Genomic DNA, 15,591 nt, shown 5'->3' with positions numbered 1-15,591 from the left:
AAGGAGTCCATCTCAGTAACACACAGGCCAAGTCTCTCCTGTCCTATAGGGTCACTCTGAGACAGCACAGACTCATTCACAGTGAGGTTTTAAAATTTTAAATGTACGTGTAAACTTTCCTTTAAATCCCTGAACATGTTTACATTATTCCAAAATCACCATTTTGGGTTGTTTCCTGTTAATTCCACCCTCTCTTCCTGGTTATACTTGGCCACCTTGTCCTGCTGCTTCATCGTTTGGTTGACAGACATTGTGAATGTTGCCATGTCCTGTACTGGTTTCAGATGTGTTAATTCACTAGGGGTGGTAGACGTTGTTTGGGTAGGTAGTCGTATTACCTACAGATCACCTCAACCCTTTTAGTATTAGATTTCAAGATATTTTGGTCACATCTAGACGAGTCTATAGGACAAGGATAGCCTGCTTCTGTGCTTATTACTGTATACACTGTTGAGCCAAATTTTTCTTTGCTTGGAATGATGGAACCTCAAATGACTGTGGATCCCATTTGAACTCTGGGGAAGGTTTGACCCTCAGCTCCCCATGGCATTTACTTCCTCAAGCCCTTGTCCTTGGTTGACCTCTGTGATGCCTAAGTTAGTATACTGAATCGCAACAACACAGACTTTGGGATCTCTTTCTCTCTCTGTCTCTCATAATTCCCTACTCTTTGACATTCTGCCTTGCAAATTCTAGTTTCCTTGACTTCGACTAACTCTGATCTCTGCCTCCTCCAATTAGTAAGACAATCAGGCTTTGTTTATTTGTTTTTGTTTTTTAATTTCTTTTCTCTGTGTGTGTGGTGATGCATTTGAAACCACCAGAAAGCAGGAGTGATTATAGGACTTACATGATTTGTTTCAGAGTCATAGTTTTTCACTTTCTGTTGTCTCATGTCTTAAAAGTTTTGTGTATTTTTACAGCTTTTAAACCTATTTTCTGTACTAGACCAAGTCCCATGTAATTTTTTTCTTTCATTGGTAGAATCAGAAATCCAGTCTGCCTCCCCCTTCCACCCCTGCAGTGTTTTCTATTTTAATACCATGCTTCTCCATAAGCTTCTCCCTCAAATGAAAACTTTATTCACCTAAATTTACAGTCACATTTCTAAAAGTCAGAAGTATAAAGGCTATAGGTTTAATCTTTTGAAAATAAGCATAGAAGCGACTTTCAAAGAGGCCTTCCCAGTATGAACATACTTTTGAAACAAGGAAAAACCCACAACAAAGAATACATACCTTTAAAACAATGACTCCCAACACCTGATACAACTATAGTTGTCTGCAGCAGTTGCTTGTTTAATTTAACCTATTTACAAAGCCTATATATAATTTATAAGTTTACATATTTATAATGTACTCATCTCCATTCATAGAGTTACCTTGTCACTATTTTAAGTCATTTTGTGTGGGGGGGTCGGTGTGTTGAAGTGTTCTTTTATTTTTAGCTACTTTGTAAAAGTGCACTGAGCTCAGGTTAAAAACCAACCACCACAAAGGATCTCATCACAGGTCTCAGACCAAGAGGGAGGCACGTGGCTCTCCTGGCACAGTAACTCACCAGGGCCAGAGTGTGGAAGGCCTTCTCGGTACAACTGAGTTGAGTTTCCTTTTTCACAATAAAGAAAGCTGAGCAATATCGCATAGGAGTAGGAGAGACTGCCTCAATGGAAACAAAAACTATTGACATGAAATAAAACACCTGTTTGCAGGCTGCGTCTGTCGCATTTACAGCCAGATGCATACACACTGTGACCAAACCTATGGAGAGAGCTTGGCGCTCCACACCACAGAGCCGCCCAGGGTGCCACATGAGAGTAAAGCAGAGGGCGGAGAGAGGAAGGCGGAGGGAGAGGAGGCAGGGAGGGAGACAGGTCTTGTCTCATTTCTGGTTTCAGAGCTGCCTGGACAACCAGTCCAGCCCTTTACCAAGCCCACCACCACTGGTGGCACAGGTGGCCTGAATGTACCAGTGCCCGTGGCGTGGGGAGGGCAAGCCCAGATTACCGGTGATCTCAGTGACATTTGTGGCATTGGGAATGCCATTAGCAAACACTAGTAAGACAGCATCCCTGAGCTCGCCTTCTGCCAGCATCCTCACGAGCTCTTCACGGGCCTCATTCACATACTTGTGGTCATTGGTGATAACCACAAAGATCAAATCTTGGGTATTCTGGAAGTAGTGGCTTCAGAGGGACAGGATCTTATCATGGCCACTCACGTCCCACACAGCAGAGCTGATGTTTTAATACTCAGCAGTTTCCACATTGAAACCTATAGTAGGAATAGTGGTCACTACGGTGCCAAGCTTCAGTTTGTATAGAACAGTAGTCTTCCCTGCAGCATCCAGGCCAGCCAAGAGAATGGCTCTCTCTCTCTCTCTCTCTCTCTCTCTCTCTCTCTCTCTCTCTCTCTCTCTCTCTCGCCAAAAAGGCCCTTGAAGAGGTTAGCAAAAATATTCCCCGTGTTTGCAGGCTGGTAAGATCAACACTGGCCAGAGACACCTCTGGGTGGAGACTGCTGCCGCTCCTTGGAGCCAGGTGTTGGTTTCCAACAGTCATTGGGAAGACCGAAATGTTCTAATAATGTACACTCACTCACTGCCATGAGGAGGAATCAACTTGATGGTAATGGGCTTGACTTTTGTTTCAAGGTTAATGAAGTACTGTAAATTAGTTAATATGGTCCTTCTGGCCATAGTCTTTGTAACCACCACCAAATGGATGGGTCAACTCAAAACTCAGACTCTGCCGTGGAGTCAATTAGGATTCATAGTAACCTTTGCTTTAGTCTGGGTAACATATTCACAGACACTCATATGTGCATAAGAAAGAGCTTTATACACAAGAACAATTGAACATTGAGAAAACATCCCAGCCCAGTCCAGATCAAGTCCATAAGTCAGATATTAGCCCACATGTCTGATGCCAATCTATAAATTCCTCTTCAGACTCAAGAAACACATGCAATGACGCCAAATGCCGGAAGATCACAAGCCAGTGGGTGGAAAGTCTTGTGGATCCAGTGGCAGGAGAGGCATGTCAGCACTGGCAGAGGTCTCCACATGGCTCCTGTAGCTCCAGGGATCTAGAGTAGCTTCATATGTCTTGTCAGCAAGCATGCCTTGCAGAGAGTGAGCCAGTGTCCTGCCTCCAGTGAGCTATTAACTCCTTAGTGTCTCCAAATGAGAGCATCAAGCTGCAACTTGATTGATGGGCTAACCTCCACCCCTTCACTCTTAATACTCAAATTGACAACAGATTATGTAACTACCACACTCTACGGGACAGAGTAGAATTGGTCTGTGGGTTTCTGAGGCTGTAAATCTGCCGGAGTAGAAAGCTTCATCTTTTTCCTGAAGAGCAGCAGGCGGTTTTGAACTGCTGACCTTGTGGTTAGCAGCCCAATTATGTCCCAGTATGTCACCAGGGTTCTTTAATGATTGAATAGCAATTATGAAAATGTAAGGTACTTATAGCCCACAAAGGGATTGGATAGTTTGCTAATACTGTAAATAAGTTGCATGGCACTCTTGTGGTGTAGGGCCATGCAAATAAAGTGCACGGATTCCTAACATGGGATTGGTTAGTTGAAGAAGAGGAAAGGGGATTTCATTGCCATTCAGAAAGTAGAGCCAGGAGCAGAGGGAATTCTTTGGTCCTGAGATCCCCACGTTGTCTCTTTTGGTCCAGGAGGCAAAGAAAGACTGTTATGCCAAAGACAGCAAGATAGGGTGAGAAGTGGTGGCAGAGAAGTGGCAATAGCAGAGGCGGCAGAATCAGGAGACTGGCAGGAGGCAGCGCTGGGCTTCCCAGTCCACGGAGTGAGAAGCTGAGTGCCTTTGGACAGTTGGCTGGCTAGTGGAATTTTAATAGATTGGTAATCGTTTTATAGATTGGTATTGAACATTTATTGGCAGCTGGAAGAGCTTTGTAACACTTGCCTGAGCAGGACAGGCCAATGACAAGAGAGTCATGCCTGTGGGCATGGCTGAGGGAACTTTCCTGATCCAAGTACTCTATGTTGAGTCATATTTTATCTTGAATTATGATTCCCTAGTAAACTCCATAATAGTGAATAACGTCTGTGAGTTCTCTGTGGCTCTTGAAACAAATTATTGAACCCAGCTGAGAAGTAGAGTGTGTAGGGGAGAGTTGATATCAGAACTGGCAAATAAAGGTGGAAGGGTACAGTCCTGTCCTCAAAGGAATTGTTTTGAGCTGCTGATTTTTCTTTGCCTCCTTGTAAAAGTAGAAGGAGTCATTTTTACAGTCAGTGTGAAGTCCTTGGGTGAATCAAGTAGTTACTAACTGAAAGGTGAGAGCTTCAAGTCTACCTAGAGGCTCCTTGGAAGACAGGCCTGATAATTTACTTCTGAAAAATCAGTCATTGAGAATCCAACAGTCAGTTCTTCCCTGACACATGTGTAACCACCGTGAGTCAGAATCTAGGAGATGGCAAATAGTGTGTGTTTTTTGTTTGATTTGGTTTTGTCAGTCTATTCGAGATCAAAAGCAAAATTCATTCCCAGGCCCAAACCTGCTTGCTAGAATCCACCCCCACACCACCCATTTTTTGATGTGAAAGTTGGATAACAGAGAAGTAACCATGTCAAGGTGTATAAGTCAGCAGTATTTAGCACCTTGACAATATTGTGCAACCACTGCCTTGATCTAGATCTAAAATATTGTCACTGTCCCCAAAGGAAGTCCCAGCCTCATTGGCTAATTACGTCCTACCCCCACATCTCCAAACACCTGGCAATCCCTGACTTGCTTTTTATCTGGATGGGGTGACCTATTCCAGCTATTTCATATAAATGGAGGTATATACTACATGTCAGAACTCTTTCACTTTGTATAATGTTTTTGAGGTTCATGAACAGTATATCATGAATCGTTTTTTTCCCCATTCCTTTGTTTGGCTGAAAGAGAGTGGTATGTATGTGCAAATTCACATTTCCTTTACCCATTCATCAATTGAGGGACACTTGGCTTGTTTCCGTCTTTTGGCTAATGTGAACAGTCTTGTAACGCACATGTGGGCACAAGTGTTTACTTGAGTGCTTGTTTTCAGCTCCTTTGGCTATATAATGAGATGTCAATTTGCTGGGTCATTGATCATTTTAACCTTTTGGGGATACTTTTAATGGGGATTGGATAAAAGCAGAGAAATGGGGCCTGAGAACTCATGTGCGTCATGGAGCTGATCCAATTGGTGCCTGCCACACACAGCTCACTTATTCATTGCCACGTCTTCAACCTCTTCTGCTGGCAGAGAAAGGTGTGTGCTGGGAGTTCCTTACACCTCTAGCCTCTCTCCCCTAGGCCTGTGTCTGGCCGTCCCTGAGCGAACTGTGAGATGGTGCACGGTGTCCGATCATGAGGCCCAAAAATGCTCCAGTTTCCGGGACAGTGTGATAAAAGTCCTTTCTGCGGATGGCCCCCGGGTGGCCTGTGTGGAGAGAACCTCCCATCTTGAGTGCGTCCAAGCCATTGAGGTAAGTCTGCCATCTAAGGAAGAGTAGGAGAGAGGCGATCGTTTCGTTTTCTGCGCCTGGTGCCAGGTATTGCTTCAAAACCTCCCTCTCCTCTCATGCATAGAACATGTCTGAGAGGAGAAGGAAACAGGCCCAAGACTGAACAGTGCAGGGACCTTGTGTGTCGACGGACATGGGTGCTCCCCATCGATTGCTCCCATGGGAAGAAAGAACAGCATCAAGCAACGAAGGTAGAAGCAGCCAATGTCTAGGGAAACGCCTTTTGGTCAAGCAAAGCCGATATTACACCAAAAAGAAATCACAAAAGATTTGGAAATAAACAAGGAGTTCCAATCTCACTATTAAAAACAGACAGATACGTAACCCCGACTTCACCACGCCTCCGCACATCACTATTATTCGTGAAAGCAGTTCGTAGGATTTCCCGATAGTACAATGAGATGTAAGATGTATATGAAAGAAACAACACTAGCAAGTTTTCAGGCGAGTACATGCCTGCAAAGTGAGATGGAATCAGGACAGTTGTTACTATCATTTTAATAACAAAAGTCATTTGGAAAAAGATAAATACAAATCCATATTTCCATATACCAATAGTTGGTCATTAGTTAAGGAAAAATCATCCACAACGGTGATCCAATTTATATGAAAAATAATAAACAGGAAGCAAGCATTACATGAGAGACTTGGACTGTTGTGAATACAAAACTTTTGTGAAAAGGGATAGTATTTATTAATAACTTAAAAGATTTATATTCCTAGATTACTAAATATCGTATATGTGCACAAGTCTAAGGTTAGCATAATTTTAATCAAAATATATTTGCTGTCTTTCTTAAGAGTCAACAAAATTATGATAAAACTCTTAAGGAAGCATACGAATGAAAAGGCAATGTAATGTTCTGAGAAAGAGACAGCGCGAGGGAGGGCATGCTGAGCGCTACCCGGTAGGAGTCGTGTTTAAGGAAGAGTCTTGCAAAGAACAAGCTGTGGCCTTAGTCTGCTGCTGAGCTGGCTCCGGCTCATGGCGAGCCCTTTTGTGCAGAGCAAAACTGCTGGCCTTGACCTTCAAGGTTGGACCCTTTCAGAAGCAGACTACCAGGCCTTCCTTCTGAGGCGTCCCTGGGTGGGTTTTAAGATGCTAACCTTTTCGTCAGTAGTTCACTGCTTAACCATGTGCGTCACCCAAGGACTAAAGAACAAGGTACTGGTACAGATACAGAAGACCTGGAACATAACCATATTAAGATATCTTCCCAACTTTCTGCATGTTCACCTCTGTGTCTGATGGTGTGTGTATAAAGTAACTCACTGCCATCGAGTCAGCACTGACTCACAGCGCCTCCTGCGGGTTTCTGCCACTGGAACTGTTTATGGGAGTAGAAAGCCCAGTCTTTCTCCTGTGTGTTCTAAGGTACAGAATGTAAATGATGATACATGTCCAACATTAAGTTATAAGATACACATAATTTAGGTCGCTGTGGATGATAAGGCAAAAACAAAGGACTGAGCAAATATTCTTTGATTGGCCAACTGTGTAGCCCTTTAGGAGGGAAAGGGGGGAAATCAAAGGAATTGTTTAGTCTACTAACCAAATGAAAGCTGGAGTCAACTTGAACAAAAGAGATAGCTATACAAGATGAGTCTCAAAAGTAGGCACATTTGGAAATATTAAAATTTAAATATGTGACAAAGAAAAGTAGGGTGGATGGAGCCCCATGCGTGTAAAACAAGACCCCCAGCAGCTGTGAGAAGACAGTACTCTCTAAAAACCATGTGAAAATGCCATGCACATTCGTAAGAAATACTTAAGAAAGCTATAAGCAATACACTCACAGGAAAGAAATGAAAACCAGTAAACAACATAAACAATAGAAGAAAAATGTTCATCCTTGTCAATCATCAAAGAAGTACCGATAAGCTCGTTCTTAAAACAACAACGTATTTCTAGTAATGTAATAGCATTCCTGAAATGACGCCATATCTTGCTTGTAAGTTTGCGGTAACATTGGATTGTTCTGAGTTGGCATTATAAATTTCTACACACTTCTGGAGAGCAATTGTGAGATATTCAGTATCGGTCCTAACGATGCATTCAAACTTTTGTTTATGAATGCCACTGTGGAAACTGGTTAAATGGTCTCTATTAGACTGTTATCCTGTCCTCACATCTGTCACTGAGACGGTTGGGGTTGGGGGGAGGCGGGAGGAGAGACGTATATAGAGCGGGGAACAATCAAGCAAGAACAAACTGGAGCCGACCATCATAAGTTGGAGCCCACAAGGATGTCACCACTCGTTGCCGCTGATTGATAGAGTTCCTAAGACCCAGGGGCCCTATTGCTCTTTCACCTTCATTCGAAATCCCTATTACAAAAGCTAATTCAAGTTGGGTTTGATTCACGTAACCAAAAGAGTGGGTGGATAGGAGGTAGGCCACTCACTGCCATCGACTCCATGCTGACTCCTGTCGCCCCTATAGGGCAGGGTCGAACTGCCCGTGTGGGTTTGCAAGACTCTAACTCTTTATAGGAGCAGTGTGCGTTGGGACTGATGACCTTTCGGTTAGCAGCCCAGTTCATGACCGCGATGCTGTCAAGGCTCCTTAGGCTGGTGGGTGGGCGGGTAGGTAGATATTGTAAAATGAGAGAGGAGGCCAGAGAGAAGCACACGGAAACAGTACCGAGGTCAGAGAAGTCCAGCCTCACTTTTGAGAAGAGGCTGCAAGGCTGTGCTTCTTCCAGGAGGGCCAAGAGCTAGACTTAGTGGAATCCAAATCTGGGAGGGGACAAGATGGCATCTTGCAGCTGGAAAGATTCTAGAGTTAATACATTCATTTATTCAGCAAACATTTACTGAGCACCTAGTGGTGTTGGGTCTTCTAGGTGCTAGGATTCCACAGTACATTAAACAGATAAAAATGTCCTTGCCTATATGGAGCTTACATTCTGATATGGGTGTGTATGGAGGGGGGGAGGACATAACAACAAACAGAGAAAGTAAGCCTGTCAGATGGTGACAAGACCAAGTTGAAAAGCAAGAGGCCAGCCAGAGTGTAGGAGGTGGTGACTTTAAGAGTCTGATCTGGGAAGACCTCATCGAGAAGGGCACATTTGAGCAATGACACACGGGCATGAGGAAGATGGGCACAATGGCAGTCTCTGTGGGCAAGTGTCCCGGGCAGAGGACTGAGGCGTGTCTTCCTCAGAGGGGAGTGGGCTTCCTGGATGCTTGACCTGGTTTCTTCCAGAGCAACGAAGCAGACGCTGTGACCCTCAACGCAGGGTGGGTGTTGGATGCAGCCCTGGACCGCCACAGCCTGAGACCTGTTGTGGCAGAGTTCTTTGGATCAAAAGACAGTACGTTCTCCCCAGGGACGCGGGGGCTGTGTTGGCCCAGGAGCCATGCGAGAGGCAGGGTCTTGGTCAGCTTGTACTCCTGGGACTGGTGAGGCTGGGATATTGCCTCTTCCTGGGAAGCTGTGCATGTTGTGCCCTGACAGTTGTGCTGTAGGTGCTGCTGGATGGGGGGACCCACCGCCTATGTCACCAACACACTGTCTGGGCCTGAACCAGTGGGAGGCCCATCTCTGAAAACACACAGGTGTCCTGACAGTCTCTTCCCTGCACTGATCCCCTGCAGGGGTTACAGAGCCCAGGGCCCAGTCTTGTGCAGGGGCATTTGGGAGAGGCTCAGGGTGTGACTCCTTCCCCACACTTTCCATTAGCATCATTGGATGAGAGCACAAGCTGTCTCCATTGGACTCCCACAGGGGTTCTCAACCTGTGGGTCGCGACCCCTTTGGGGGTTGAACAACCCTTTCATGGGGGTCACCCGATTCATAACAGTAGCAAAATTACAGTCATGAAGTAGCAACAAAAATAATTTTCTGGTTGAGGGGGTTCACCACCACCTGAGGAACTGTCTGAAAGGGTCGCGGCAGTAGGAAGGTTGAGAACTGCTGGACTCCCACTTGCAGAGCCCTCGAACAATCCTGGGGACAGCCCTGCCTCCTTGCCCTCACACCTTCCCTTTTGCCTGGGCTGAAGCCGGAGGTGGGGGGGCCAGGGAGGGGGCAGAGAAGGAGGCAAAGCTTTCGGGGATGCATGGTAATAAGCGAATAAACTGGAGCCGAGGGTCTCCTTCAGAACACCCCACAGGGCTCATGCGTATCTCCCCACTGGCTTAGGGGGGCTGGCAGAAAAGGAACTCGTTTGATTGCCTTGAAAGGGGACTCTTCCATAAGCCAAGGGATTTTCATTCCGGTGTCTACCTGTTTGCGAGGGACACATATGGGGCAGCTCCTGGCCCTACCCCACATTTAAAGCTCCCTGCTGCATTAGCTCTAGGAGACTGGGAGCGACGGGGCGGCACCTTCCTTTCGCCCTTCCTTCTCCTGCCCCTTTGCAGGTCCACGCACTCTCTATTATGCCGTGGCGGTGGTGCGGAAGGGCAGCGGTTTCCAGCTAAACGAGCTGCAAGGCAGGAAGTCCTGCCACACAGGCCTGGGCAGGTCCGCCGGCTGGAACGTCCCCATCAACTTGCTTCTCTCTGCTTTGCCGGAGCCCCGAGTGCCCATCGAGAGTGGTGAGCTGGCAGGAGGGGGGGAGCCTCAGACAAGGGTCTCCACTCCAGTGTCCCCAACAGACCACGTTGGGACCATGCAGTCACAATCAAGCAAGCATGTATGGTGAACTTGGGCAGGGGCCCAGGAAGAGCAACAGCCAAGTTTGAAACCCAAGTCAGCCTCCGTGGAGGGCTTGGAGCCGAGTTGTTTCTTCTCTCAGCCAAGATGCATCTGTTTCTCTGAGTTTCTGATGGCCCCACATGGTCACCCCAGCAGCTGGGCTTGGCCAAGGTCACCACTGAGACCCACTGAGAAAGCCAGCCTAATCCCCAGCATCCTAGAAGGTTCCTGAGGAGATGACAGCTCCGTGCCAGCAGTGGCTTGGACAAGGGCATGGCACACCAATAGGGATGGCATGAATAGACTGGGAGTATTATTGATTTGGGCTCTGTCTAGGCTCCTCGTTCCGTTGTGACAGCCAACACGAGCCCACATGAGTTGATGTCGTTTCTGAGATGATGGCTGCATCTCTCTGTGCTCTGTAAAGTGCAGCTTAGGAGCCCTGCCCACCTCGACCGCATTGGTGATAAGGATTAGGGGCTGGTAGCATTGGATGGCAGGCTGGAGCTTAGACCACAGCACTGGGGCCATGCTCTGCCCCTTTCTTGGGGTTCTTGCTTGTCTCAGAGCCAGATGCTACTAGACATTCATCTGGGAAGTTGTGTGGTGGTTGTTGACACCCCTCTATTCCTCACCCCCCCACCCCACATAACACCTCATCAGCTCCCTCCATGGGTCCCCAGTGAAGAGACCCCTATGAGCTACCATAACCTCCGGACCCAGCCAAGTGGGATGGGGCAGGGTGGGATTGTGGCCTGAATTAAGGACAGCCTGCGAGGGTTGGTCGACCTGCCCCGGTGTTTAGAGTTCTGCATGGCTCCTCTAGAGCCTCCCTGCTGGTGAGCTAACAGAAGAGAGTGGCTCTGGCTGCGGTGTTGGTTCAGTGTCAGCCAGCAGCCCTTGCATCTGGAATGGACTGGCTGGGGACAGAGCCCAGTGGGTGTAGCCCTGGTCCACACATGAGGGTGCTGCCTGAGCACACAGGGACCACCCGGTTGCCCACTGGAGCACTGGCATTAGCAGCCACCATGGGTGGGCAGCACACGACTGGCCTGGGCAGACATGCTTCCTCAGGATGTCCCCAGAGGGTCTGCAAACCGTGGCTCTCACACAGGGCGTCACACACCCACACACACTCACACGGCAGAGCCTCCCGCCAGCTCATGCCTGGGTTCCATTCTCTCTGATCAACAGCGGTGTCCAGGTTCTTCTCGGGCAGCTGTGTCCCCTGTGCAGACTCGAAAAGTTTTCCCCGCCTGTGTCAACTGTGTGCTGGGACCACGACCGACAAGTGTGCCTGCAACCCACGGGAGCCATTCTTTGGCGACTCGGGTGCATTCAAGTGAGTGAGATCAGCTGCTGCCCCCTCTGACTCTCAAGATGGGCACAAAGGCACCAGCAGTGGTCAAGGACTGCCCCCACGGTCAGGGGAAGCCCAGGGCTCACTTGGCCCGCCCTTGCCTCTAACCATACTGAGGCACAGTCTTCTTTGTGGGCTCTGTGGGGCCTGTCGGCTCTCTCCGGAAAGTACCCTGGTTACACCCTTGGGCCAGGGAGGGCTGAGGGGACAGTTCATTCTGGGACCCTGAGATCCCTGCCAGAGGCCCAGCCTCCAGAAGAGGCTGGAAACCTTAAGTACCCTACCCCCCTTTCTTTCTGCCTGGTCATCTCCTTGCACTGGAGACCAGTCTCTGCCTCCTCCCACTCCCCCCTCAACCTCCTGACCACAGTGAAGCTGGCTGAGGAGACAAGACAATCCAAAGTCTTTAGCTCCATGTGAAATGTTTAAATATATATATTAGTGTTTGCCACCTTCAAAGAGGAAAGTGAAGGCTCTTCTACATCACCATCCCACTGCCCCCCAGAGTTGCTTGGGAACTCAGTTTCTTTTTTTTCCCCCTTTACTTTAAAAATCTTTATTTTCCTTCCCCTCCCCCCATGGGAACTCAGTTTCTATGGCCCTTACATCAGACTTGACTTTAGCCAGGGGGTTCAAGATCAGCTCCTCAGCCAAGGCCATCACCATTGGGAACTCACACTGGTGTCTGAGGAACCACGATAGCTGTTGGCATGACCCCCTACTTCATTAGCTCCCCCCATAGGGTCCCTATGAGCTACTACAACCTGTGGATGCAGAGGTGAGATGGGACTGGGCGGGTCTGCATTCCAAGGCAAGGGCAGCCTGCTAAGGTGAGTTGACCTGCCAGGTGTTTAGAGTTCTGCATGGCCCTAGAACCTCCATGCTGGTGAGCCCTGGGAGCAGCAGTTGGAGTATAACCTCTGAGCGGCTGCATGAGGAAGGAGTAGGGTCACACCAGTGGTGGGTGACCTGATGATGTCTCTACTCTTCCACAGGTGTCTGAAGGACGGTGTTGGGGATGTGTGCTTTGTGGGGCACATGACGGTGTTTGGTAAGTGCGTTCTCTAGAGAAGCAAAGGCACTGATGCTTGGAGGTGTATGCATCTAGAAAAAGATGTATATCAAAAATTGGCTCACATGGTTTTAAAAGTGGATACGTTCTTCGGTGCAAGCCCGTGGGACAGACATAAGCTGAAGGCTTCTTTGAACCCCTATAGCTGCAGGGGCTGAGAAGCAGGAAGCAGGAAGGTGAAGCAGACAGACCACAGGTATGTGTTGAATGAATCCAAGATTGGCTGAACGAATCCAGGGTAGCAGGTCAATGATGGCTCCTGGGATTGGCAAGCAATATAATAGGTTGTCAATGAACCCCAGGCAGGATCCAAGCCGAGCAGCTGAAGTGAGCTAGCTTCACATCTTGTCAGTCTATTGCAAGAGACAGCCACATCCTGAGTGAAACTCCCCCCATCGTATCAAGGCTGTGACCAGATTTCGGAGCTCTAGTCTCCCCATGGAAGAATGGACAGTTTCAAAGACATTTTCTCACGAAGACGAAGACACACATTCTAATGAAATGGGCAAAGACCTCGAATTAGAAAACCCAAAGGGAAGAAGGTGCGCCGCCTGCCTTAAACTGAAGAACTCACGAAAAAATTCAAGCTTAGCGTAGCAATCTTGAAAGATCCTGTGGGCACAATATTGAATAATGCAGGCAGCAGCAAGAGAAGATGGAAAGAATGCACAGGCACCTCACCAAAAGAACAAGTCATCATCCCACCATTTCAGGAGGCAGCGTCTGAGCAAGAACCGTTGGTGCTGACGGAAGAAGTTCAAGCTGCTTTGAAAACATTAGCCAAGAACAAAGCTCCAGGAATTGATGGGATAGCAATTGAAATGTTTCAATAAGTTCAGATGAAGAGTCAAGGAGTCTGGAAGACAGCTATTTGGCCAGCTGACTGGAAGAGATCCATGTTTGTACACATTCCAAAGAAAGGCAACCCAACAGATACTGAAATCATAGAGCAATATCACATGCAGGCAAAATGTTGCTGCCGATCACCCAGCAACGGTTGCAACAGCACACTGACAGGGGGCTGCCAGAGCTTCTGACCAGATTCAGAAGAGGACGTGGAACAAGGGCTTTCACTGCTGATGTCAGCTGGATCTTGGATGAAAGCAGAAGTATCAGAAAGATATTTACTTGTGTTTTATTGTCTAGGGCAAGGCAACTCACTGTGTGGATCATAATAAACTGTGGATGACCTTGAAAGCTTCATTGTGCTCCCGCAGAACTTGTACGTGGATCAAGAGGCATTTGTGTGAACAGAACAAGGGAATGCTACATGGCGTAAAACCAGGAAGGTTGTGGGACAGGGTTGTATCCTCTCATCATACGTACCTAATCTGTATACTGAGCAATTCATCGGAGAAGTTGTATTATATGAAGAGGATGTGGCGTTGGGATTGGAGGAAGGCTTTTTTAACAACGTGCAAGATGCAGAGGAGACAAACCATACTTGCTGAAAGTGAGGAGGACTTGAAGCACTTGCTGATGAAGATCAGGAATTTCAGCTTTCAGTATGGATGACAACTCAATGTAAAGAAGACCTAAATTCTCCCAACCTGACCAATAGGTAACATCCTGATAAATGGAGAAACGGTGGAAGTTGTCAAGGATTTTGCCTTGCTTGGCTCCACAATCAATGCTCATGGATGCAGCAGTCAAGAGATCAAATAGTGTACTGATGGGGTAAATCTGCTGCACAAGATCTCTTTAGAGTATTGAAAAGCAAGGATGCTACTTTGAGGACTAAGGTGCACCTGACCCAAGCCATGGCATTTTCCATCACTTCATATGCATGTGAAAGTTGGACATTGAATAAGGGAGACCAAAGAAGAATTGATGCACTTAATTGTGGAGCTGGAGAAGAATACTGAAAGTACCATGGACTGCTAAAAGGACAGATCACTGTCGTGGAAGAAGTTCAGAGTGCTCCTTAGTGGCAAGGGTGGCAAGACTTCGTCTCACATATTTTGGGCATGTAGTCTGGAGAGACCAGGCCCTGGAGAAGGACATCATGCTAGCAAAAGTAGAAGGTAGGTAAAAAAGAGGAAGGGCCTCGAGATGGATTGACACAGTGGCTGCAACAATGGGTTCGGGTGTAGGGATGATCGTGAAGATGGCGCAGGACTGTTTGGTGTTTCATTGTGTTGTGGCTAGTGTCACTGTGGGTCAGAGCTGACTCGACGGCACTTACCAACAACAGCATTTGCCCCACAACTTCTTGGCTGCTTCACCGAAGTTCTCATCATGGGACTGACCACACAATGTTAGATGCTATCATGGGAGAATCCTGACCCACCCTCGTTGACATCAAACCTAATTATCAGAGTACGTAATGGAGGAAGCTTATATGGAGCTCCACCCAGGCTTAGCATTAAGGCAGCAGATGGACATTGGACCTCCACTCAAGCACTTACTCAATGCATGAACACTTTGTTCTGTTAAATTGGCATTCCATGATACACACCTTCCCGACACGATTGCTGAAGAAAAATGTATGCATAAGCAAATGTGGTGAAAAAAGCTGACGGTGCCTGGCTATCAAAAGATATAGCGTCTGGGGTCTTAAAGGCTCGAAGATAAACAAGAGGCCATCTAGCTCAGAAGCAACAAAGCCCACATGGAAGAAGCACACCAGCTAGGCTGACCACGAGGTGTAGAAGGGACCAGTTACCAGACACCAAAGAACTAAAAACCATATCAGTGGGTGCCCACCTTCCTTGCACAACCACTGAAGACAAACCTGTGCATAAGCAAATGTGGTGCAAAAAGCTGACGGTGCCCGGCTTTCAAAAGATATAGCGCCTGGAGTCTTAAAGGCTCGAAGATAAACAAGTGGCCATCTAGCTCAGAAGCAACAAAGCCCACAGAGAAGCAGCACACAAGCCTGTGTGACCATGAGCTGTCGAAGGGATCAGATATCAAGCATCAAGGAACAAAAAATCATATCATTGAAAATGTGGGTGAGTGCAGAGTGGAGAC

At 47.4% G+C, this 15,591-nt stretch overlaps 1 protein-coding gene and 1 pseudogene across 1 annotated transcript in view; one reads left to right on the top strand and one right to left on the bottom strand.

Moving 5' to 3' along the window:
- Positions 1-1,893: 1,893 nt before the first annotated feature.
- Positions 1,894-9,086, bottom strand: LOC142447157 (uncharacterized; annotated as a pseudogene).
- A 515-nt stretch (positions 9,087-9,601) lies between these two features.
- LOC142446069 (inhibitor of carbonic anhydrase-like) overlaps positions 9,602-15,591 on the top strand; it is a 33,771-nt gene continuing 27,781 nt past the window's right edge. Inside the window, exons 1-5 of the mRNA XM_075547863.1 lie at positions 9,602-9,608; positions 9,910-10,086; positions 11,381-11,528; positions 12,289-12,324; positions 12,542-12,597. Coding sequence (XP_075403978.1) covers positions 9,602-9,608; positions 9,910-10,086; positions 11,381-11,528; positions 12,289-12,324; positions 12,542-12,597 — 424 coding nt within the window. The remainder of the gene's footprint in view (positions 9,609-9,909; positions 10,087-11,380; positions 11,529-12,288; positions 12,325-12,541; positions 12,598-15,591) is intronic.

Source organism: Tenrec ecaudatus, chromosome 4 (genome assembly GCF_050624435.1).
Source record: "Tenrec ecaudatus isolate mTenEca1 chromosome 4, mTenEca1.hap1, whole genome shotgun sequence".
Lineage (NCBI taxonomy): Eukaryota > Metazoa > Chordata > Mammalia > Afrosoricida > Tenrecidae > Tenrec > Tenrec ecaudatus.
Note: the sequence above shows the minus strand (reverse complement) of the source record. Positions and strands in the feature narration are given on the sequence as shown.